Consider the following 26,038-nt stretch of genomic DNA (forward strand, 5'->3'; position numbering starts at 1 on the left):
GATCTTTTGGTATACATTTCTAAAATGTGCTACAAAATTACTTTGAAAATAATGAGTAACTTATTTTAAGTACCATGCTGTATTCAAACTCTAATATTTTTCATAGAGTTAGACCAAAATGTTCTTTAACTACTTGAGAAGCTTAACCATAGACAGGTATTACTAGATATTTATCATATGCCCCATATTAGTATTTATATATTAAAATTTAAAATAGTAGAAGCTGAAAATCTATAAATTAAAGAAAAAAATACTAAAAGATATTTCAAATTATAAACATATCAGTCATAATTTTAGGAACTGTCCTTGGGACTGGCACTGGGAAACCAAATAAGGGTTATTTTTCCAATTGATATTTAGGAAAGAAGGTGAAAATGTGAAATAATCCTGAAGTTGCCGAATAATAGTGAAATATTGTTAATTAACCTATTACCTTATTGTTCTAATTTTTATCTTGACCATATATATAGCAGAATTAAAATATTTCTGAAAATTAATTTTTAATGAGGCATGAATATTGAGCATTCTTGTTTCTTCCTAAATAATGAAAATATGTAAGACTATACCCAAAGAAGCCAGAAATAGTCTGAATACTGAGCCTACTCGAATTTATAAGAATTTTTAAGTGATATAGAGTATATAATTATACTCTAATGTTGTCTAAATTGATAATACTCTTTGTCTATTTGAAAAAAATTCTGGTAAAATATGCTAATTAAAATACACTGATTAGAACTGGAGAAATATAAAAGATCTTTAAAAAATTTCTAATTCAACATTTACATGAAGTCAAAACTACAGAAAGGTATACAGAGACCTGTACAAACTTGATAAGGGAGAAGTTTTATGGTCTGAAAGTTTGAATTATGTTTATTAAAAAATTTGTTAGGTATAAACTTAAGAATTGTGAGTGCCAACAAAATGTGGATATTAAAGTAATACTTGGGTGTTACTATACGTCTATAAAATGTTTACTCCATGGGCACAGATAATTGATGAAAATGGTTTATAAAATGGTATTACTCTATGAGGGTATTAAAAATATTTCTAATGTTTAAATGATTTAACTTGAATAACACTGACATTGGAATTAGGGAATTTTTGGGAATCAGATTTCATTTTTAGCAGTAGTTTGACTTTTAAGGACAATCAAATCTTCCTCGTGTACAATTTTATTAAATACTGAAATTCTTTTCTTCTAGTGCCATTGGGCAGCAATCTGGGGAGGCAAAATTTTTGTCTTGAAGCTGCCCTTGCATACAACTTTGCTTGAGATTTTCAAATTTTCAATTAGAAGAATATGGTTTCTAGAAATTATGATTAAAATTAAGCAGTAAAACTAAAAACATTTACTGACTAAACTGGAGGAACACAGGAAGATTTTTCCCTAAAAAGGACATTTCAAAGCCAAGACCTCAGCTTGCTCAGAGTATGCCAGTGTCCATTGCTTAAAAGAATTTTAAATATACCATGTTCATAGACAAAGACATTAATATGGAAATGATCTTAAATATTCTATAGAATTAATGAAATTCCATGCTACATACAAATGGGTTCTTTTAAAAATTCACTCTGCTGTTTCTGAAATTATGAAGACAAGAATATCTTTGATATTTCTAAGAAAGAGCTCAAGGAAGGGAGTTTGCCCTATTATGTATCAAGATTTATGATGAAGGCTCTAATAATTCATAATGTGAAGGGACAAATAGAGTAACCACTAAAATAGAATCAGTAGTCAGACTTCATACATAGAATATATGGAATTTTGATATAACACAGATTTTATGTCAGATTAATAGCTGTTTATTCAGTAAATGCCCTTATTAAAATGCGTTTCTATATAGAAAAAATAAAATTGGATATCTAACTCATGTAAAAATTAACTACAGCTTGATCAAGGACTTAAATAGGAAATTTACAGATTTTATTTGAAAATACAGGTATTTCTCTAAATTTTGAGTAGGGAACTACTTTTGGCAAATTAAGTACATCCCAGTGTAAGAGAAAATATTGGTAAATTTTACTTAGTAAAATGACTATTATTTATTCAAAGAGCTCTTAAATTGAAAAATAAGTTATAAACTTGATGTATTCTTGGTAAAGATACTTGGAACACATAACAAAGGATTAGTACAAGTTGTAACATAAATGTGAACAGAAAAAATATAAGAAAAATCTACAAATAGAATAATGAGCAGAAATCCTGAGTTAGAAAAGAAAAACATTAGGCCAATAAAGATACCAACAAAATTATTAATCAGGGATTGTTAAATACTTTTTATGTACTGTGCATGTTTTTATGTATTTTATGTACACAACATACTTTTATGTCACAATATCAAGTGGCTCCAACAGGATCCCTTCTAATTGACTTTAGGAGGTAAATTAGTAAACCACTTGGGGAGACATTTTGGCATTATCTTGTCATATTAAACATTATAGAAGTATAACCCAGTAAATCTCTTCCCAGGTATGTCTCAAGGGAAAACTTTGCATATATGCATCAGGAGACATATATAAGAATCTTCAGAGCAACACAAATATTGCAAACAATCTAATATTTATAGCCTGGAGTGTCATATAATATCATGGCATGTTCATGAAATGCTATAATGTGAAACAGAACAGACAGATGACAGACACCAATAGAGTTGAGTCTCAGCAACTGAATTTAAAAAGTGACAGAAGATTACATACAATACCCATTTTTTAAAGTAAAAAAACTAAAGGAAAATAATATCTTAAAGAATATATTTGCACCATTATATATTCTTAGCATAGGTATATATGTACATATACACGTTTAAACATAAATACACACATACATAGTTGTAACATATGTGTGTAAATACATATATATGTATTTTCAAAACCACAGGAATAATAAGCACAAGTTCCAGTTCCGTGACTCTCATAAGTAGGGAAGGCAAAGGTTAAATGGGGAGAGAGTGCCTAGATAGAAAGATTTTGTCAAGTATTCTAGAATCCATTAGATGTTTATTTTGTTATTGAATATTTGCATTCTATTGAAAATAAACTTTCTCATATATTCATGCATATCAACAAAAGAAACTCATGCATGATAAGACTGTCATGCAAAAAAATAGAGCTTGTTTTTAAAAGGATTTTCTCATTTCAGTCATTGTAACTCAAGCATTTTCTATTTGCTTTCAGCTTGATGATTTCCTTAGTCAGAACCGTAGGCTCCAGAGATGTCTGGATGAACTGAAAGAAACAAATGGAAGCTTGGAGACTGAACTCAGGCACTTACAAAACCGGTAATTATTTCACAATATATGCTGAATTCAAGATTGAGACCTTAGATAAGAAAATCTTGATATCCTTTTTTCTTTCACATTTTCCTAAATATCAGTAGCATTGTTTTTGTCAACTAGAAATATCATTGAAAGGAACTTACACTCAATACTTGAATTGGTGGACTTTAACATTCACTATTTTTTTGCTTAAGAGATGTTACATGCTATGTAAACAATTTAAATATCTTTAAAAAAAACACAATGCAGTTCTGAGAGGTATCACATTTCTGAAAGGCAAAAGGAGCTTCCAGAATACATTTCACATGAAGCTGAAAGAGTGTAATCAAGAAAAAATAAGTTGTAAACTGTACAGTATGCTAGGTAGTTGGTAAGAGAACCAATGTATTCAAGTAATTAATAGACTTGTGCGTATGTGCTTTTTACCTATGTGATAAGAGTGACGTGTGAAAGATGTTTTCACCCTAGAAAGGTAACAATAAGCTTGCAATAATCCTTGACACAAAGCAAAAGAGGGTGCAAGTATCAAACAATGTGATGTGTACTATCGGCAGACTGAAAGGGCAAGCTAAGATTTGTTCTCTGGTGCAAAACTCCCAGAAGAGTAATGGCTCACCTGTGATAGAAGTTAAGGAAAAATTACAGGCACCTCTGAGAAACTAAGAGGGCTTTTGACTTTTATCTGAATAGACATTTTGCAGTAATTTCACAGAGAAGCCCACTAGCATTGCAAAGCAGTACCGATGTATACATGAGGCTGAAATACAGCTGGGATTTCCCTTTGGGTGATATGAACAAGGCAAAGGAAAATTGTACTTAGAGGACTCTCTCTCTCAAATATTTTTATGTAGTACAGTTTACCACTTCACATTTTAGTTTTTAAGATAAAGAAATTTACTTTAAAAAAAAGCCATTATACAATCTGCATAGCTATCCCCAGATGAAGTCAACTCAATACGATACTTGGTCTTCCTCCTCTCCCCATTCATTAGTGGGAAAAATGAAAACTTATCAATTGATTAGTGAGTAAAACTTCTATCTGATAGATCAGCTTTCGTCTTTGAGAAAGACTTCATCACTCATTTCAGCCTTCCCCTTTGCCATTTTTTTCTCTAATGTGGCATTTCTGGGTTCAGCTGGGTGGCTTTTCTGCATTTAAAGCAAAAAGTAGCTGGGGTTACTTTTGTAGCTACATTCACCGGGGCCAGAATGCCCAGGAGGCCCTCACTCACGTATCTGATAACTCGGCTTGGGGAGGGATGGCAGATACTGGCTAGACCCTCACTCAGTCTCAGAGGCTGAGCGTGTTTCCTCTCGTGGATGTTGGCTTCCAAGAGGGTTTCTGGGAAGCCACACAGCTCCTTCCTCTAGGTTCTACTGGTCAAAGCGGATGACAAGGCCATCCCAAGGGATGTGGATTAATTCATGGGGAGAAAGAATTGACCCCATGGGCTAGTGGAAAGAGCCATATGCACATTCAGGAACATCCTAGAAGTCCTTGTCATCTATCTTTGCAGACAGTTCCCCACAAATACAGTAACTCGACTAGCCTTTACTCATGCCCATATTCCTCCAGCTAAATCAGCATCTAGGCTTTGATATTTATTATCTCTGACCCTGAGCATGTTACTTATGATAGATCTACATACTCCCTCAAAGACTGAATGAAATAATGCATGAAAACATCTGATATGCCTGATATTATCAAACAAATATTAGTTCACCCATCTCCTTCTACTTTTCAAGAGGTCATTTCCTTCAGAGCAAATACATTTAGACAGTAAATTTTCTGTGCAAAATGGAAAATGTACTTTTTAGGAAATATTGGAAATGACTCACAGAAAATATTTGAATTATAATCACAGTTGCCATTGATTTCAACTGTTTAAACCTATGTCCTTGTATATGTTTTATCTCTTTTGAAATCTGATGAAATTATTCAAATTTCTACTAAACAGCATTTTATAATAACAATGTTGACATCACACACCCAAAACTCTTGTGTACTCAACTAAAAAATGTGAGGGACACACAATATTGTAATATAACTATAGGCATTAGCCAGTAAGATAAATGCCTGAGTTTTTCTTTAAATGTTATGATCCATCACTTTAGGGAAATGTTTAGAACTCTAAATACTAGAAAACTCTCAGAATAAAAGAAAATTGAAATCTAAATATTTTCCTTAAATTAGAATACTCATAACCACATTAATGAAGAACCCCCAGTATTGTTTTAACAATACCCCTTTGCATTAATCATTTGTTATGTCAGCCAACTTCAAATATAAACATTTTAAATTGAAGTAATTTAAGCATAGTTTATATTGAACAACCTAAAGAAAAAACAGGGAAGGTTTAATGCCTGATTAAAAAGTACCATAGAGTTATGTAAAATGTAAAGCAGTATATACAAAAAACAGTTTAGTTTATTCTCATGTTTCCAAAAATGCCTGTCTTATGACACTGCAGTTACAGAGGTTAATACAAATATATGAAAGAAAGGAACTCTTAGTTGATTTTAAATCAGACTGTTGAAAATACAGTACTGTCTCCATATCCCAAGAGTTGCTGTTATACAGACTTTCAAGATTAGTGTAGAGCTAACAAACATATTGTGCACATCTTCCTCTAAAACGCAAAGGCCTCCCAGGCCCTGGCCTGGCCCTAGCTTGTTACTAGGAATAAAAATGTAGGCTGTAATTGGTGTGAGAAATGAGATGAGCTTCAAAGCATTCTCACCGTGCTGGGTGTATAGCTCTCCTCACTGTGCCTGACCTTTGGCATTATACCAGACGGATGGAGAGCGTGAGAGTGTTTATTTCCTACTGCCAATACATCTACAGTTCATAGCTCTACACATCCATTTCTAAGCAACACATAATATTTTTCTTCACATGGTAAGTTGTTGTACAGATAGTAATATTTTCTGAAATCACCTCCAAAAATCTGTTTTTCTACATCTTCAAATGAAGGCTAAATTCTATATTCATTTGGGGACATAATCAATGAAATGGACATTCTTCTCTCATTGAGATGAATCTGCTGGCTCAAAGAGCAATCTTCATAGGTGTGTTCAGTATATCTATATTCACTATGTTCACCAAAGAAACTAATAAACCAGGAGATATTCAAAAGCAAACTCTACCAGACCAATGTAATTATTTTCTGCAGTAATAGAATTTGTTCTCCTACTTAACTTGCCAAGCTATGTTAAATGGATGAATGTTTTTATTTGGACTTGTAAAGTTCTACTCACAAAAGGAACATACCTCATATTTAAATGTATTTTGTGGGAAAAAAAAAACTCCTGACTCTAACCTCCAACCTGAACCATAACTAAATGGGGGTGAGGTACCAGTATATGACAACACATCATGCAAAAGAGATTTGTCCCAAATAAGCTATTCAATGGCCACATGGATGACTTGGATGGAGAAACAAAGAAATAGCAAATATGTAATTCTACACTATTTTGCGTTGGAAGAGAAGTGGAAATAAAATGTCCTAAAGGAAGAGAATGTAATTTTTGGGAAAATGTTTAAGGAATAACTCATGTAATAAAACGTAATTCTATAAGAAAGGGCTGCTGAAACTCAAACATTAAGAATGGCTCTTATGTTCCCACCTCTGTGACAGGTACTATTTTACCTGCTTTCTGAGATATGCATTGGCATCTCCATTTTCCAAGTGAGAAACAGTGGTTTCAACCAGTACATGATTTGCTTAAATGTCATATGCAAGTCTGTGGATTGGAAAGTCTCTATTTTATTGACCCACCAGAATTATAAAGAAGAGCATTTGGAAACCATCAGAATATATATAAGACATTTGAGCAAATCACTCGGTCTTCTGAAGTCTCTGTTTTCTCACCAGGAAAATGAAACTTGCAGCCACAATTGGTCACGTGCTAGTTGTGCCAATTTGAAGAAGGACAGCATTGGTTTAATGATTATTTTATGAGGCTTAAATTCAGGATAGATTAAATAAAGAGAAATACATCAATAAACTGTTTTTCATTGGTCAGGATTTCACTAATTACTATTTATTTTCCATTTAATTTACTATGTATTTTTTAATATCTAAAATAGACCACATTTTTCAGTTCTGGCAACCACAAATGAAAATAAGAGGATTTCAATAAGAACAATGATGATGAATAAGGTTGAGGGTATTGCCCATAAATGGCTAGTAGAAGGAATTAAAGTTCTGTTGCTCTTAACAATTGCTCCAATTTGACATAACAAACTAAATTTTGTTCCGAGAAAGATCTAGGCAGTGCTCTGCAGGAAAAGATGACTAAGTAGAATATTATGAATTTAAAACTAAAAAGTAATATATTTCATTTTAACATTAAGTGGTAACTTGGGATCCAAAGTGAGAATATAGTATTCCGATCTATAAATTGTAATTTTGTGAATGAACATGTTGCTATACTGTTAGACATGACTTTTTATATAACTGAATGAATGATATCAGTTCTTTTCAGCTTGCTTTAGTCTCTATGATTGATTGGATAGTAGCTCAGGGAATATTATGACTGAATGGAAATACAGTTTTTTTACCAAAATTCTTTAGCTTAATTTTCCTACGTACGAAATAGATTCTTGACTGAATTTCTCTCATCTTAAGTGTGACATTTAAAAAGTGACTGCTTGAGTTGAACTGTTGAGTAGAATTTTGATACTTTATTTTAATCGTGATACCTGAAATGTTTTGATGGGATTAATGTTTCCAGAATCTGACTCATTATTTAGAAAAAGAAAAATATGATGTTTATGTGGAATCTACAAAATATTCACATACACATATCACATTCTCTACTTTGAGCCTACTATTGTACAGAGGTTGGTAACAAAAAGTGAGATAATTTTGAAAATATAAGAAAGACCATAGTTATTTCAAACCAAGGGTAGGAATGAGAATAATTTCATGAGACTCCAATAACTCAGTAATTCAAAGCTGGGGCTTTATCTCAATAACATCACCAAATGCAGCGGTAGTTATTACAAATATTTGGAAATGGAGATAGGTCAACAAATATCTTGATTTGGTGGGGTTTTTTGACAGATTCATCAGAACATTAGAAAAAAGTGTAAAGTAGCATTAACAGAAATTTCAGAATTGAAAATGTCATAAATGCTTTCATAATAGCTGTGTGCATTTCCTGTTGCCAAGACTCACTAGGACAGTATTGTCTTTAGTACACCTCATGCTTGCATATATCAATGATTTTGACATGATGATTTGGAAATGCTGTCAAAAGCCACAATTTTAGAAATTGAAAGAAGTTAAAGTATGAGGAATATTCATTTCAGTAAGATTTTATTATTCTACTGACATTTGATCAGTGTGAGAAAATTTTATACTAGTCCACTGAGAACTATAATTAAGCCTTTAATTTAGGAAGGCTTACTAATTTCTTTTGCATGAAATTCCCTTTATGTCTCAAATTTCAAACTCTGTGATAACTACATAAAGTAGAAAAGTGTATAATATGCTTTTAATATGACTAAATTTTACTTGAGGATAACAATTGCATTTATGATACTTAAGATATCTACAAAATGATGTCTAAAACATTAAAAATATATATTTCAAATTTTTTCCACATTACAACATAAGAGAATTTAGGTTTTGAACAGAGTGCATGAGTCCACTGGTCCTCTACCTAAGTTTATTTAAGTTAGTAACATTAAAACTAAATAAATCTGTGGAAGTAGATACAGAGTTGGATTTTTTTAATAAAAACCATCAATACCAGTCCCAGGTAGAGGAAGATGGCAGAATCACTGTCATAACTTCCTCCTACTTACACACTGAGGAAGCAACTATATCTAATACAACTAACTCTGAAAACAAACTGAAGACCACAGAGCCATGATAGGTCAGGATCCAGGCCCTTCCCCATCCCTGCCCATCAATGGGAGGGAGACAGAAACATAGTGGGGAAGAGAAAATGCTCAGGAGCCTGGCATACCTGGCTCTGAGGATCTGCTCTGGGAGGACAAACCCTCATAGCTTTGGGCCTTGACGATTAATGGGGCTGGACACCAGGGAGAGTTATAGTACCCTGGGGCGTCAACTCCACAATGCTGCTACTTTCAAGACCAGGAGGCATAGCTGGCCTATCTAATACAGGTTTTGTATTAGAAAGGGGAGCCAGATGAAACACCACAAAAAGTGCTAAACGAAGGTAAGCAAAGACTTCAAGGTATGGTCATAAAGATGCTCACTGAACTGAGGAAAAGAATAAATGATCTCAGGGAGGATTTCAACAAAGAGATAGGAAATAAACCAGTCAGAGCTGAAGAATACAATAACTGAAATGAAAAATACAATAGAGGGAATAAATAGATTAAAAGATGCCGAACAGATCAGTGAGCTTGAAAACAGGGTAGTGGAAAGTAGCCAAGCTAAGAACAGAAAAAAATAATTTCCAAAAATGAAAAGATGCAAAGAGAGCTCTGCAAAATTGCAAATGAAATAATATTTGCATTACAGGGCTCACAGAAGGAGAACAGAGAAAGGGGTAGAAAGTATATGTGAATAAATAATAGCTGAAAACTTCCCATCCTGGGAAAAGGAAACAGACATGCAAGTCCTGGAAGTGCAGAGACCCCTAACAAGATGAACCCAAATAGGTCTGTACACTGGCACATAGATATCAAAATGGCAAAGATTAAAAATAAAGAGAATCTTAAAAGCTGTGAAAGAAAAGCAGATAGTTACCTACAATGGAAATGCCAGAAGGCTATCAGCAGAAATTTTATGGACCAGAGGAGAATAACATGAAATATTCAAAGTGCTGAAAGGAAAAAAAATCTACAACCAAGAGTACCATACCCAGAAGATTATCATTTAGAATTGAAGGAGAGGTTAAAAGTTTTCCAGATAAATGAATGTTAAAAGAACTTGTCACCACTAAACTAGCTTTACAGGATGTGTTAAAGGGACTTTAGATGGAAATGTTTGTACATTTAAATGCTTTTCATCAGTGAAAGCAAACCTCAGTGAAGGTAGTAGAGCAATCCCTTACAAAGAAAGTATAAAGTTCAAAAAACAAAAGTAGCAAAATCAATTATATACAATATTAGTCAAGGGATACACAAAACAGATATAAATTATGACATACATAAAACATTGAGGGAGAAATAATAAAAAAGTAGTACTTTTAGAATGTGTTTTAAAGTCAGCAACAATATATTATAGTATATATGGTATATATTATATATAGCATATATATTATGATATGTATATATAGTGAGGAGCCATATATATGAAGCTGTACATGAGCCTTATGGTAACCACAAACCAAAAGCCTGTAACAGATAAGAAATTGAGAAAGGAACATAAGTATAACACTAAGGAAAATCATCAAATCACAAGGGAAGAGGGGAAGAAAGGACCTGAAAGTTACAAAAACAATTAACAAAATTACAGTAAGTACATATTATCAATAATTACTTTAAATATAAATGGACTAAATGCACCGATCAAAAGATATTGAGGTGCTGAATGGATAAAGAAACAAAACCCATCATTTTGCTGCCTACAAGAGATTCACCTCAGAGCTAATGACACATACAGACTAAAAGTAAAGGGATAGAAAAATATTCCACACAAATAGAAGAAAAAAACAGAAGTGGCAATACTTATATCAGACAACCTAGACTTCACAACAAAGTAACACGAGAGAAGCACTTTACGTAATAATAAAGGAATCCGTACAAGAAGAGGATACAAATCTGTGAACCCCACCCTGGAACTACAATTTCTGTTTGGCATCTGTTTTTCTTTTAACTTAATCATCACCTGTTTTAGTTGTATAATTCTCTATGTACCCATATTTAATTTTTTTTTTCTTCAGACTACTTTTACTACTCAATAAATTAATTCCAAATTAACAATGATATCTGATAACTAATCCAAGTGATTACTATTTAGGCACAGCTCTACCATTTTGGAATTTCCATCCCAAGTTCCTGAACTCCTTGTCTTTATATTTTGTTCATACCCATTTATTATAATAAATCACTAGTAATTTAATAGAAATGGCATTATGCAAAGTAAGAAGTTCTTTAATTTTAAGCTGTTATCTCTCTTTAAAAAAATATTTGTTTTATGGACGCACTGTCCTTTTGAACTCTGAAAATAATAGGTAAATATTTACTTCTATTCTATTCTCTGTTCTTAGTTCCTTCCCACATACAATTGTCCTGTTTGTTGGTTTCAACCTTTATTATTTTCATGCTTCTCACTTGACCCAGGATTGCTAGCGGCCCTCCAGTGAATCCCAGCTTTTTCTGAGGCTGTCAGGTCTTGCTTGCTTTATTTCCAGGCCTTTATCTCTAGTGGAATTATGGGAGACTTTTTTCCTTCTTTTCAGAAGCTTTTAGCTTATCTCTTTAAGCCTCCCAAAAGCCTGAGAATTTGCAAACGTCTTGGAAAAGCTGGCCTCAGATCTCGAATTTGTGATTCCAGTTGCTTGCGGTTCCTCCCCCACCAACGCCAGCCACAGTTTTCTTCCTGAGCAAAGCCATTCTCAGAACTGGCATATTCTCCAGGGAAATAAAAGACAAAACAAAAAGTGCTTGGTGGTCATCTGCTCACATCTGGATGAATCTCTCCTCCCTGAAGTTTTAGTCCACCTAGTTCTGTGGCATCTACACATCGCTTTTGCAAATATGTTTTTTGTAATTTGGCTATTTTATTTTCTAGTTGTTGCCAGTAGCATTGGCTCGGGTTGATGTACCATCTCTTATTTTGATGCAGAGTCTCATCCATTAAACCTAAAATTATAGTATGTGACTTTTCTTTAGTTACAAAATGTAATGTTCATACTCTGATTTCATCCCCATAGCATCATTCTTTCTACTAATTAGAATGCCATTCTGGATCGCGTTTTGGATATGATTTTCTGTAGCTGTGTATTTGAGGATATTAGAGTCACTCAGCTGTAGCAACCAGATGGTCACGGAATGCCCAACAGTTTCTGCTCCAACAGGAGATACGGGAAAATTTACCCTGATGAGTTACGAGAAGGAAGGCTGCTCTCAGGTGCCTGTACAAGTTGTATCTCTTTCCTCTCATGGAGACTTTGAGATAGGCAATCGACCGGTGGCACTCCCCTTAAATTCACCAGACCATCATGATTAGAAGGGACTTTTATGAATAAAAGTCACAGCGAGGCACGGTCTCCACTAAGGGATTTGTTCACAGGGGGCTGAGCTAGGACTGATACAGGGAGCCAAAACCCCGAGGGGGCAAGTCTGCGTCTTCTTCTGTGCGTCATGTGACCCACCCTGGTTTTCACTGCCAGAAAGCAAAGCATGAGGAGCACCCCCTGGACACTGCACATGTGTGCCCACAATACTGTGTTGTTACAGAGGGAAGGGGGCTCTGGAGGAGAAGAGCAGGCGCGCCAGACCAGCACGGGGTCTGCGCTCAAATTGCTACCTCCCGTTTTCCCAGATTCACCCCTGTGCCTCTCTTAAACAGAATATAAATGGTTGTACCTTAAGTTCTATCTTTTATAAAAGTGTTTAAAATATTAACAAAAATGTCATAAATAAAAAATCAGCATGCTTTGTTTTCTGTATTGCTTTTGCATACTTGATGTTTTCTGTGCATTGTGTTTTCCTATAGGGATTACGCTGTGCAGTACTCTTTATGTAGTATCCTCTGCATTTGGCTTGGGAGTTATATATCTTGATTTTGTTTCTACTAAAAGTCATTTAGGTTTTTTTTGAAATCTTGAATCTCTTCATTACCTTTCTGTAATTAAGGTTAAGAATAAAATAATTACATTTTAAATGTCCTCCTCAATGAGGAGTTATTTATCTTACTATTTGCCTTTGCTCTTCCTGCCCTCCTAGAAATTACATAAGTAAAAATGTAGCCTGGAGATATGAATTCATAATGTTATTAAATAAATTTTATTTTACCCTTTCAGTTTGTAACTGTTATGCTTGAGATTTAAATCCATGATTAATCATGTGTGGTGTTCATAAATAAGCAACATATACAACAATTTACACATCCTTGAATCCTCAAACGTATGTCCCTTTGCAGGTGATTGAAGTCTTCTGATGTGTAGGGTTCAACTCCTTGAGTGCTTTATCCTTTCCTTCTAGTTAAATAATCATAATCTCATATAAACTTAAAATTCTGATAATATTTATGTCCCCAAATCATATTCATTATTTTAGTGTAGATTAGACCCAGATAAGTTTTATATTTTTACCATATAAAATTTTAGTGTATTTTGGGGGTTTGCATTTTTAAAGTAAAAACATTTGAGAATTTTTATTTGAACTCTCAGTTTTAGAACTTTATTGACATTTTGATCTAGCTCTTGCTGTAATTGGCCTCTTTATTTTGGTTCGTCCCTCAGTAATCTGGTCTATATATTTCAGTGTTTCCCCTCCAAGCATAAGCAGCAAATACTGTTGCTTTCACACATGAAGAACAACTTGGATTGCATAGAAATTAAGTTCACACAATTTTGCCTTCAATAAACCTCATTCTACTGTCTCGGTGTTACAGAAAAGACAGCTGTCATCAGTTTCATGTTTGCCCCTTGAAAGAATCACTTTTTCTGTCAAAGTACTAAAATTAGTCTTGTGAATAATTAAAATGTACACAGAATATATCCTAATGTAATAAGTTTATTACATAATAAGTTTAATACAACTGAAGAGCACATTCCATTTGTGTGCTCAGTTCTTTAAATTTCAGCTGAGGAAGCTTTCAGTGCAATTTTATTTCTTACATGTTTTCATTGTTCTGTGTTTCCTTTCCACCTCTTGATCATCTGTTACTCCTTCCGAGAGCGGGATATGTTCGCCCTCCCTTTTTGGTTCACTGTATCAATTAGATTCTCTCCAAGCATTTTAAACTCAGAGTTTTTTTCCCCTCTGAATTCTGGGAAAGCTTTTCAAGTTTAAGTTTTAATGGCTTCTATTGCTCTGTGTTCAAAACAATTTTAGAATCTATTCTTCAGGTTTCCTTTCATCTTTCTTTTATACTAGACAACTCTTTTTCCATTTTAGTTTTTCACTAAACGTAGCTTCTCCTTAGAATGTCTCACACCATCATACAGGCCATTTCACACTGCATCCTGTGGGAGATGCCTGACAAAATGAAACATGCACGCGGTTTCTTGGGATGCTTACTTTTTGTCTGACTTCTAACAATGCTGCTTCCTTTTCTGATCCTATATTTTTCTTTGATCAAATCTCCTTGCTGTTTTTTTTTCTGTTAACTGTTTTATTTTCCTTATGAGGAGATATTTACTCAGACCAAATTACATTATTATAAATCCATTTTCTAAAAATTTGGCACCATTTATAATCTGAATGGAATAGAGAAAACATGACTAGCTCAAATTTATAATAAAAATGACAGTTTCTTGACAAGTTAGACTCTTAGTCATAAGGACTGGGGATAAGAATAAAAGTTGTTCCAGCTGTTAATTTTCAAGGGATAAGATCTATAGCAATTTGGCTCACCATGTAAGTCATATTTGAAATGCTCTGACACCTTCCTATTAAAATACCTATTTAACAGTGCAAAATCTTACAGCTTTGGCATTTCAGCAGCACTAGGAAATAGTATGCTGCACTATTTGGGGTATGAGACCATACCGTATAAATGGTTGTACCTTAAATTCTCTTTTATGAAAGAGACCAGAGGGTTTCTGTCAGGAAGGGGCAGGACCTGAGTGTCCAACTCAGGCATGATCTGGGCTTTTGGTATCCTTCTATTTCTCTCCTACGTACATCCCTACTTAATATGCTTTCTGCTCTTTTCATTTTTCTTCACCATTTCATAAGAGTGTGCCTCATTTAATTTGGCAGCTCTTACATTGCTAAATGAATGGTTTCTCCTTTCCACCCTTGCTCTGTACTCTTTCTGCCAAAGGAATTCTCTCTTGCTCTGACATGAACTCTTGGCAAGGAAAAAAAAGTGTCATCTACTTCAGAATACATGGCATAAATAGTGGACTTCAGACCCTATGTGTTAGTGTTTTACTTGGCCCTGAATGTGGTAGGTTTTATACCACAATTCTACTCTATCTTATAGTAATTTAAGTTCTGTACTTTGAGTCCTTTATAGCCACAAATGTGTAAATGTAATGTAAAGACAGTCAACTGCTAACATGTCTTTCAACAGTTTACGGCATAGAATTGTGCTGTGGTTACTATAGGCCAATTAAATGTTACTTGGGATTTAATACACTGCATTGCCAATACAGAATAATTGATAATAAAGAGCATAATAAATTATCTTAAAAACAAATACAGAAAAATTGTTCAATGTACAGAATAATTTACTATTTCTAGAACTTTCCCTGTGGCTCCTACAGTGGATTTGAGCAGCAGATTTGCATTACTAAAGAACATTAGGAGTTCTTTGAAAAGGAGCTGGCCAGAAAAATATCTATTTTCTCTTTTAATCAAAGTTTCAAAGAAATACAGGTGAGCCAGATAGGAGCCATGTTACAAAAAAAGGCAAATAAGTGGATGGAATTAACTATAATAATGTATTTTATTTAGCCTAGCATATCCAACATCTTGCCATTATCAACATGCAATAAATATGAAAAATGAGAAAAACAAATACATGGAAAGATGTTTCATGCTCATGGATTAGAAGAATTAATATTGTTAAATGTCCATACTACCCAATCAATAGCAATCTACAGATTCAATGAATTCCCTATCAAAAATCCAATGACATTTTTCACAGAAATACAAAAAAAACCCAAAACTCTAAAGTTTGTCTGTAACTTCAAAAGAGCCCAAGTAGCCAAAGCAATCGAGAAAGAAATACAAAGCTGGAGGCATCAGACTCTCTGATTTCCACCTTTATTACAGAGCTATAGGAAAACAATATGGTGGATGTAATGTACAGCCTAGTGACCACAATTAATACTGATTTACATATTTGAAAGTTGCTAAGAAAGATCTTAAAAGTTCTCCTAACAAGAAAAAAACATTTTTGTAACCATGGTGACAGATAATAACTACAGTTATTGTGGTGATCATTTTGCAGTATATACACATAACAAATCATCAGACTAATGCTGTATGTCAGTTACACCTCAGTAAAAAGATACTTTTTATATTTGGCATTTCAGGCAACATCCCTGTACTGACCGTATGACTGTTGCCCAATAGCTATATGCGGCTAGTGACCACCACACTGGGAAGTGCAGAGTAACCACTGAGGCACAAAATATTTAAATTATTTCCTTCTAAAAATAGTAATAAACATTTGGGGAAAACCAAGATTTATTTTTATACTACCTCTATATATTCCATAAAAAGTACACTTAAATATAACTTTAAAAAAAGGAACAGCAAAATTACAGTCAGTCTGTTCTAGATAAACAGCTTTTTGCTTTTTGACATAGTATTTCTACACATTTGTAATAGGAATACACAAACAGTTTTTAAATCTTATATATTTATGTGTATATACAATTGTGACCCTTTGAAATAGCTTTATTTTGCCTTCCTCTATATATAATAGGGTCTAGTCTAAGGGATCCCAAACTAATTCCATTTCAGTTCTAGCCATTGCCATGATTTTATCTTGGACAACTTACTTAACTTTTTAAAAAATATAATATTTTGTAGGTTGTTATGGATATTGGAAATACTATATCTATAGGAACTAGCGTAGTCTCTGACATTTACTTTATAATTAATATAGTAAAAAGCTCCTCTTATATCACAAAACCTTTACTACATTTAGAATGGACAGTATCAAGGTGAAACTTAATAAATGGCTTATTTACATGAGGGAATCTCTGAGAAAATATAATGAAGTGATAAAACCAGTAATAGAAGCCACATCAGTAAGTTCTGTTCTTTATAAACTACCCAGTCTGTGTTTTTTGTTATAACAGCCGAACAGACTAATATACTGTTGATGCATGGTTTTAATCCATTTCAGCACAGGTGTATTTAATTTATCCCCATATTAGAGCTGAGCTCTTACTACTAAGGCATAATTTCACTGAAGGCCTAATGTGTACACCCAGGTCTCTCCAGTGTGACACAGAGGAACTTGTGAGACCCCTGGAAGCTCTTAGCTTCTGCTCTCTGCTTCACCTTGTAGAATCTTGCCTTGCACATACCCAGTGTAGGGACTATCAGAGGGCCTAGGGCATGATCTACTCAGATGTGTGGAATGCTTTTCTCCCTTTTCTCCTCTCTGACATTTTGCCATCTGAATCCCAGCCCCGGACTGCGATCCCTGTTTTCTCCGGAGTGAGGCCAGTGCTCTGATTCTATTGCTCTGAATGGCATTTTTAAAAATTCCCTCAGTGAGAAGCCCGGAGACGTTGTGGGTCTCACTTCATATGCCTCCCTTCTTTTCGAAGTCATAACATAGTTCATTGCTTTCACATGTGTTTATATAAGGTTGCCCTGGTTTCATAATTATTTACAGCAGTTGGATAAATGTGATACCAGCTATTTTGTCTTGTTCAGAACTTAGTAGGGTCTTGACATCACTTCAGCCAGTCCCTAATGAATCAGAAAATTCAATGAACTCTCTCTTCAACTTTAAAATTTCTCTCTACCTTTCTAGATTGCTCGGGTCTAGATTATATTATCTCCTTCCTGGATTCCTACACTAGCTTTCAACTCATATCTCCATTTCCAGTACATACTCTGCATTACAGAGTGGTGTTCTAGAAACACAATTCCTATCATGTCGCTCTCCAGGTGAAAACTTTTCAGTAGCTTATTAAACATAGACTAAATATTTGAACTCCTCATAATGACCTATAACACTTGGAGATGATGTAAGCCTCCTAAATGGTTTTCTGTGCACTTCTGTATTCCTCCTTCAGCAGAATTAAAAAAAAAAAAATTGTGAACCCGTAAAGCTCCACCCGTAGCTATACTTCAGCACAGTGTTTTTATGACCATGACATTACATTCATTGATCTTCCCCCAACCTCTTATTCTTGTTTAGGTAACAGCTTAAATGTCATTTCCTTGGTTAGACATTCTCTGATCACACAGAACTTTAACCCTAATCTCACAGCAACCTGATCCTTTCATTCATGTCAGTACTAAATATGATTTCCTACTTGTATACAGGTATATGCTTTTAATATCAATATTTTCTTCCAGATGTAAGCATCATGTGGACAGGGATGTCTTTGTTTTATTTACCATTCTATGCCCAGTGGTTCTACATGGTATGTGGTGTACAACAGGTGTTATATAAATATTTATTGAATTAATGAATAAATATATTTAACTTCAGAGAGGAGTTTTCAAAAATCAACATTTGGATGTTTAATAGAGAATCAAAAATTTCAAAAAATATTAGGAAGTTGAACAGGAAAAAAATCAAAGATTACCTATCCAACCATCATGTTGATATAATAATTGCTCTGACAATATTGCCTGCATTTAACATTCCAGTATTAGAGAACTCACTATTTCACTAATTATATTCTATTTTCTGACAATTCCTATTATTAAAACATGTCTTTCTCATTAAATTTAATTTAAGCCCTATATTGAATTGTTTCAATTAGAATCTTACAGCAATAGTTCTCTTTCCCAAAGAATTCTGAAAACGATGACATACACATTTTCGTTCCTTTTATAATTTCTTCTGGAATTAAACTACTCAAAGATACAATTAATAATGAAAATTATTATTACATGTTATTGACTGTTAAAAGAATGATATTCCATTTTGGATGCTTTACCATCACTAGAATTCTTTAAATTAAACTTGATCTATTTATCCCTGTGCACAGTTTATGATCTCTGAAAACTGAATAGCTAAATGCTAAAGAATGAAACTGGACCACTATCTCACACCTTATACAAAACAAATTCAAAATTGATTAAAGACATGAATGTAAAACCTAAAACCATAAAAATCCTAGAAGAAAACATAAGCCATAAGCTTTTTGACTTTGGTCCTAGCAGTAATTTTTCATACTAGTTTCTTTAGGCAAGGGCGAAAGCTAAAGTAAACAAATGGGATTATATCCAACTAAAAAGCTTTTGCACAGTGAAGGAAACTATCAACAAAACAAAAAGACAACCTACTAAGTGGGAGAAGATATTTGTAAATCATACATCTGATAAAGGGTTAATATCTAAAATATATAAAGAATTTATTCAAATTAATATAAAAAACTGAGTAATTCAATTAAAAAACAGGCATAGGACTTGAACAGACATTTTTCCAAAAAAGTCATGCAGATGGTCAACAGGCAAAGGAAAAGTTGGTCAAATCACCAATAGTCAGGGAAATGCAAATAAAAACCACAAAAAGATGCCACACCTGTCAGACTGGCTATAATCAAAAAGTCAAAAAATAAGTTTTGGCACTGATGTGGAGAAAAGGGAACCATCATGCACTATTGATAGAAAATTAATTTGATTTAACCACTGCTCAAAAAATTAAAAAACAGAGCTACCACATGATCCAGCAATTACACTTCCAAGTATGTATTTTTTTTAAAAAAACCACCAATCCAAGAGATTTATGAACCTCTTTGTTGATTGCAGCATTATTTTCAGTAGCCAAGACATAGAAGCAATCTTTATCCATCAATAGATGAATGGATTAAGAGGTGGTACATATATACAATGACATATTACTCAGCCATAAAAAATGAAATCTTGCCATTTGCTACAACACGTATGGAACTAGAAGGTATTATGTTAAGCGAGATAAATCAGAAAAAAGGACACCAAAAAACATATGATTTCACTAATATGTGGAATCTAAAAAACTACATGAGCAAACAAAATGGAAACAGACTCAGACACAGGAAACAAACTATTGGTTACCAAATGAGGAGACATTTGCAAGGAGATTAAGAGGTACACACTTACTGTTATAAATAAATAAGACATAGGGATATAATGAACAGCATAGGGAATATAGCCAATAATTAAGGAATAACTTTGTATAGTGACAGAGGGCAACTAGACATAAGGAGATCAATTCATAATGTATACACATACTGATTGCTATGATGTATATTGAAACTATAGGGCATGGTATGTTAATTATACTTCAATACAATTAAATTTTAAGTGGACTGTCCTAATACTGAACATTGTAATTGTAAATAATTTTGAAGAAATGATATGCATTATAAAAATAAATGGAACACCATGCACAGACACACTCACTTGATTTTATCTGCATGAACTGTTTTTCAAAACTGAATTATTTTGTTATTGTCTTTGGTCTCTGTTTCTGAATCATTTTTATCACCACTATTCTTCGGGATGTAGATGTTTGCTTACAGTGACCCACTTCCTCCTAGGTCTTCCTTGGGACTACATTGGACACCTCTAAAATTGCATTAACTTTTATGGGTCACTCAGCACTATATGACTTATTGTTTCAACACAATAAATTACATTCTCCAAATGCTGCCTGTGGACCATCATTAATCTAGGAAAGTGGAAGTGTTTGGTGGTCTAATTACGTATACGATCCTTTTATGATTCTGGTTGAATAAAAGTCTAAAACAAATATAATAAAATGGTGTTGTACACATTATATTAAAATCAAATAGAGCAGATCATTTTTATGTTCATATATAAAATGATTGCTGACATAAGAATATGTAAGCAATCCTGGTCAAGATGACATTGTAAGATTGTGCACTGATTGCCCTTCTTCTGCTCTAAGCATAACACTAAGAAGTAAGACCTATTTTTGAAAAGTCCTTAAGAAACACAGGGCATGTTCAGTGGTACAAATGAAACTCGATTGGCCAGAAACAACAAGGACACACAAAACAGCAGTGTAGCTGCAGCCAGGATCTTGCCTGTTTCTGGACTGAAATGTGGGGCCTGCGAGTATGACAAAGACCAAAGTCGCTCCTAATAAAGGGGGGCAGGGGGGCAGGGGGGAGATAGTCACTACAGCCACAGAATCTGCAACATTTCTCATTAAAAGATATTACCAAAACCGATCAATGAAACAGAGGAAACATACCCAAGTAATAAAAAAAAAAAAAACAGACTATAACTACAGTTATAGTTGACATTTATAAAATACAGGTGAAAATTTTGAAATTTTTAAAATCCATTTATAAGTTTAGGTATTTGAAGCTTTTTAGAAAATGATTTCCAGTATTCCATAGAAAAAGAAACCTGATAGAGTAATTATTATTAAATACTTCACCCATGCATCAAATCCCTTATTCCTCATTGAAACATAAATTAGTTTTATAGCTGTTTTATAGGTGAGTTTTATCAAAACATTATGAAACATTTAAAAAAAGTTTTAGAGAAGTTCAAAAAAGCACATTTCCTGACACATATTATGAGATAGTATAAGAAAAGAAAATTATAGATCAGTCTCTGATTATGGGTACAAAAATCTTAAGTGATAATCTTGACAAATGAAATTTAGAAGTGTTAAAAAATATTCATCATGACCATATGGTGTTGATTTTCAGTACTCAAAGTTTCTCTATCAGAAATATACTAACTTATTTCACTACTTGAGTTGAGAAAAATGGTATTGTTATTACATAAAAATAATAAAACAATTTTAAAATGCTAACCCTTATTCATGATTAAAACTAGGAACATAAAAGGACTTCCTTCATGTAGTTAAAATTTTTTGGGAACATATCAAATACCATTTTTCACAGTGAAGCAGTGAACCTCTTGTTGAGGTCAGAAATAAACAAAAGACAACAAAATTGACCAGTAGATCTGCTATTTAACAATATGCCTCAGTAAAGCAAGACAGTAAAATAGGTATGCAAGAAAAAAAGGTGTAAATACTGGAAAAAAGACAAAATATGTATCCAGGACAACGTACAGACAAGTTACATAAAAAGAAAGTTAAATTTTCTTGGCAAAAGTTCAACAAATAACAATGTCATTTCTCTCCAGACTAATCTTTAAATGAATGCATTTCCAATTAGAATATCAACAGAAATCTGCATGGAACATGTCAAATTGTATTGAAATTTGCATTAAAGAGAATAAAGAGGGTTAAGTTTCAAGAATAGAAGTGCCATTTCTGAAAGCAAATTTTTTAAAATGAAGTTTCTTCACCGTTTAAAGCTATGATAATTAAAATAATGTCTATTGGTTTCATGGGTATTGTGCCATCTTTACTGATATTGTAGCAAATTTGATAGCAATTAGAATATGCTCAACTGAATTCATAGAGAAACATCCTTTGAATAGTATTTTCTTTTAAATAAAATCAAATACATCGTAAGAATGCCCTAACGTTTTTCTAGGAACTGAACTTTTAGCTATCTTAGAATATACATATTTAAAAACAAGGTTAGGCGATGAACTTAATGTCTTCTGGCAACTTACATTATTTTAAAAATTCATTAGCAACAGTAAAAATAACCAAATACCAAAATACTGATTATCTTTTTAAATTTTATGTATACAATGTTTTCACTATTTTGGTAAAATAATTGTATATACACGCTTGGTATAATACCATGAACTCATGGAGCTTACAATTTATATCTAAACTGTAAACTCCATAATGTCAAGGAATTGTCACAGTCAGAGTCAAAGTTTTATTGCTCTATGACCAACACCTAGAACAATATCTCTAACATACCACATGTATCAGAAATATTTTCTTAAATGAAAAATATTTGTCTTCCATTAAAGAAATAAGGTAGCTTCCCTTAACCTCATCCCATTTATATAAAAACACAAACTAGTATGGCTGCAGGATTAGAAAATTTTGTGTTGAAATTTGTAAAATATTTCTAATTTTTTAAAGATGACTTTTTTGGGAGCAGAGAGCTGAATAAGACATTTATAGAGTAGACACAAGGGACTATTACTGATGTCAGTACAGCCTTATATTTAAGTTTTGAAGGCAAGGGGAATACTGTAATGGGAAAAGCCAGGACATTTTAAAAATAGACTCTCAAGACAGCAAATATCTCCCTTGGTGTGTATTTATATGCATTATTTACAAAAAAAAACGAACTGGCTATCACCTCTCACTAATTTTCATTTAATATTTTTATTTATAATGTTTATCAATACACTTTGTCAGTTTTTTTCTTATTTTGGCTGAGAGAAGATACTTTTCTATGTAATCTATACATTTCTAAATTGTTTGTTATTTTCATGAATGAAAAGATAAAATATAAATGCTTTCTATGATTGTTAGTTCTTCATGGTACAAGGAGAAAAGGAAATTAAAACCAAATTTCACCAATCTCATGAATAACCATATTATATATTAAATGTTATCTACTATTTTATAATATAGCCAAATAACTCGACCACAGTCACAGGCAAGCTCCATTTTAATAGCATTCTTCATGCAGCTGCCAGGAACATTTTTAAATGTTCTCTTTGCAGTAGTAGAGAAATATACACTCACAAAGAGTCATTAATTCTATCATCTTAATATATAAAAGTTAAGTATAATGTGGTGAAAATAATTGAGGAATAGGGAGCAGGTAAAATGTATAGACCTAAGTAAAGATCCTTTTATATGGAATATCTATGTTTTTTCTATTTTTATAGAAGGATTAAAATAATTTACCAAATTGTTGTCTTATATGGTATTCCTATTTACTTATCTATTCTACTGCTCTATATTATTATCCCCTTCATTTTTTTATAATATCTTAGATTGTTGCTAGATTTTTCATTGAAATGTGCAGGAATATCTTCCCATTGTTGTACTCACAGTGATTTCTAAAGATAAGAGAAATGGCCTTTAATTTAAGGGTAAGTGTCTTGCTTTTCACAATAACCAGGCTAAGCTAACTAAAATTTATGCAGGGTAATAACATTTAGCTTCTCTGTTGCCTTTCAATTCTAATATAAACTACTTACACCCAAATACATTCTACAATTAAGGAATCTAGAATGTAAATTAAATTGTAATCTATTGTATATTTGTGAAAATCTCATTGCATTTTGTTGTCTTCTTAAACTGAAACTCTATGAATTTTTCTTCCTCATTAAATTCCACACATTCTCTGCACTTTGCAAAGGGCCACTGTGAGTAGATTTCCATTCTTCTCACCTTATTTAAATATTTCATGTAAGATATATTCTTCTTACTCTCTATGACTCTCAGTAACTTCAATTATAACCTAGATATTTCTATTAAAATTGTCCAGATTAGGAGTAAATGTAGATCATGTCAATGAACTAAAATATTCCTGTTGATGGTATTCACATTTTGAGTAATCTCCAGGGTCGCTCTATTTTCATGATTTAATATTTAACTTCAGCATTTATACTACACAACAGGTCATAGTTCTGACTTTTACATCATCGATAGGTGCCATCAGAGTTGGTGCTTAAAAAATTTTGAGTAGAACCGTTACACAGTACTTTACTTAAAGGTTTCAATATCATCTTATTATTATTGCCATGTCTTTCAAGAACTCTATGAAACTGGCTGTAAAAGTGGCTTATACAGGTAGATGCGGGAACAAAAATATTGATTCCACCATAGACGATTTTCTAGTGTCACAGTTTGACGTTCTATATATACTTCTGGTTATTAAATTTTGATGATTAATCATCTCTGTGGCATGCAGTAGACAACCTCAGAGCAAAAATTAATGGTGACATGACATTCAAATTGTAAGAACATGTCTTCCATTTTTAGAAGTTCTGATTTTGAAAAAAAAAGTTGATATTAGTAAAAAAAAAAAGTACGTTAAGTTGCATGGGTAAGTTTGCAAGTGTATAAGCAGGAAGTTGATGATAGGGTTTGCATTTTTAAAAGCAAAAAAATGAAAAGATCTCAATGATCCATGCAAAATCTGAATTTCTTATTTCATTGAAAGTAGTAACAAGCTTATGAGCATATATAATTTGTATTTATAACTCTCACAAAATTGTATTTTATTCCATTGATTGCTCTCTCTTTATGGAAAATAAAGTCAGCTATAGTATAATATTTGTGCCTCTTTTATGTATTATATAATTGCTAGTACAGAAACAGAACACAGTTGGACGATGAGTGGGCGAGGGGAGGAAGGCAGGGAGGGAGGAAGGATCAGTAGGTTGCTTGCATTTAACATCTTTAAGATAGTAGAAAGACTAAAATCAACTCACACTATTAAATCTGCTTATGTTACACCTCATTTCATTAAATGCACCTGATGGCTATTCTTTTGAAGCCACGTTTTAGCAATGTTAATTTTATTCTTTAGATCTGTTAAAATAAGTCTATTCACTCTGGGTACACAAAAATAAATGCCTTTATCCATTAAATCATACAGTAAAATACTAATTCTAACTACCAAACAGAAAATTTAAGTTTTTCATAGAATCTGAAATTTAGTGTGCATTTTAAATTTAATATATTATGTTTCAAAAACATATCTTAACTCTTGTCTCAGCATTAATAAAATTTGTAGACACAATTTCATGAACCTAAGATTTCTCTCAAATATTTTCAATGAGGTTCCAATGGGTATCTGGTGGATTTTATTCTCACTGTATTTGCAGATCTGATTAACACTAGTTGGGATACTAAGAGACATTATCCCATTAGGGTATTAAAACTTGGGGATAGCCATTTGATGTTTCTATTTAATTTCTGAGTTATTTATCAACTCATTGGAGAAATTTATTTGGATGGGATTAAGTATAAAATATATTTACATTTAATACCTTTGCTTGTTATAAAAGTGTTATACTACTACTAATTTTTTCATCAAGTGGCAAAACTGGTATTCACATTCAGGCAGCCTGACTCTGAAATCCATGATCACAG

At 32.9% G+C, this 26,038-nt stretch overlaps 1 protein-coding gene across 6 annotated transcripts in view; it reads left to right on the forward strand.

Annotated features, from left to right (window-relative positions):
* The window catches only part of CCDC102B (coiled-coil domain containing 102B), a 289,345-nt gene that overhangs the window by 259,963 nt on the left and 3,344 nt on the right, over positions 1-26,038 (forward strand). For 2 of the 6 annotated variants that reach the window (XM_057504257.1, XM_057504258.1), the window contains exons 8-9: positions 3,175-3,278; positions 23,929-25,132. In XM_057504257.1, the coding sequence (XP_057360240.1) occupies positions 3,175-3,278; positions 23,929-23,998 (174 nt within the window). In that variant the 3' untranslated portion in view covers positions 23,999-25,132. Of the gene's footprint in view, positions 1-3,174; positions 3,279-12,137; positions 12,551-12,922; positions 14,459-23,928; positions 25,133-26,038 lie in introns of those variants that run through there. The other 4 variants (XM_057504255.1, XM_057504256.1, XM_057504259.1 and 1 more) reach the window with 4 other exon arrangements.

The sequence above is a fragment of the Manis pentadactyla genome, chromosome 6 (genome assembly GCF_030020395.1).
Source record: "Manis pentadactyla isolate mManPen7 chromosome 6, mManPen7.hap1, whole genome shotgun sequence".
Lineage (NCBI taxonomy): Eukaryota > Metazoa > Chordata > Mammalia > Pholidota > Manidae > Manis > Manis pentadactyla.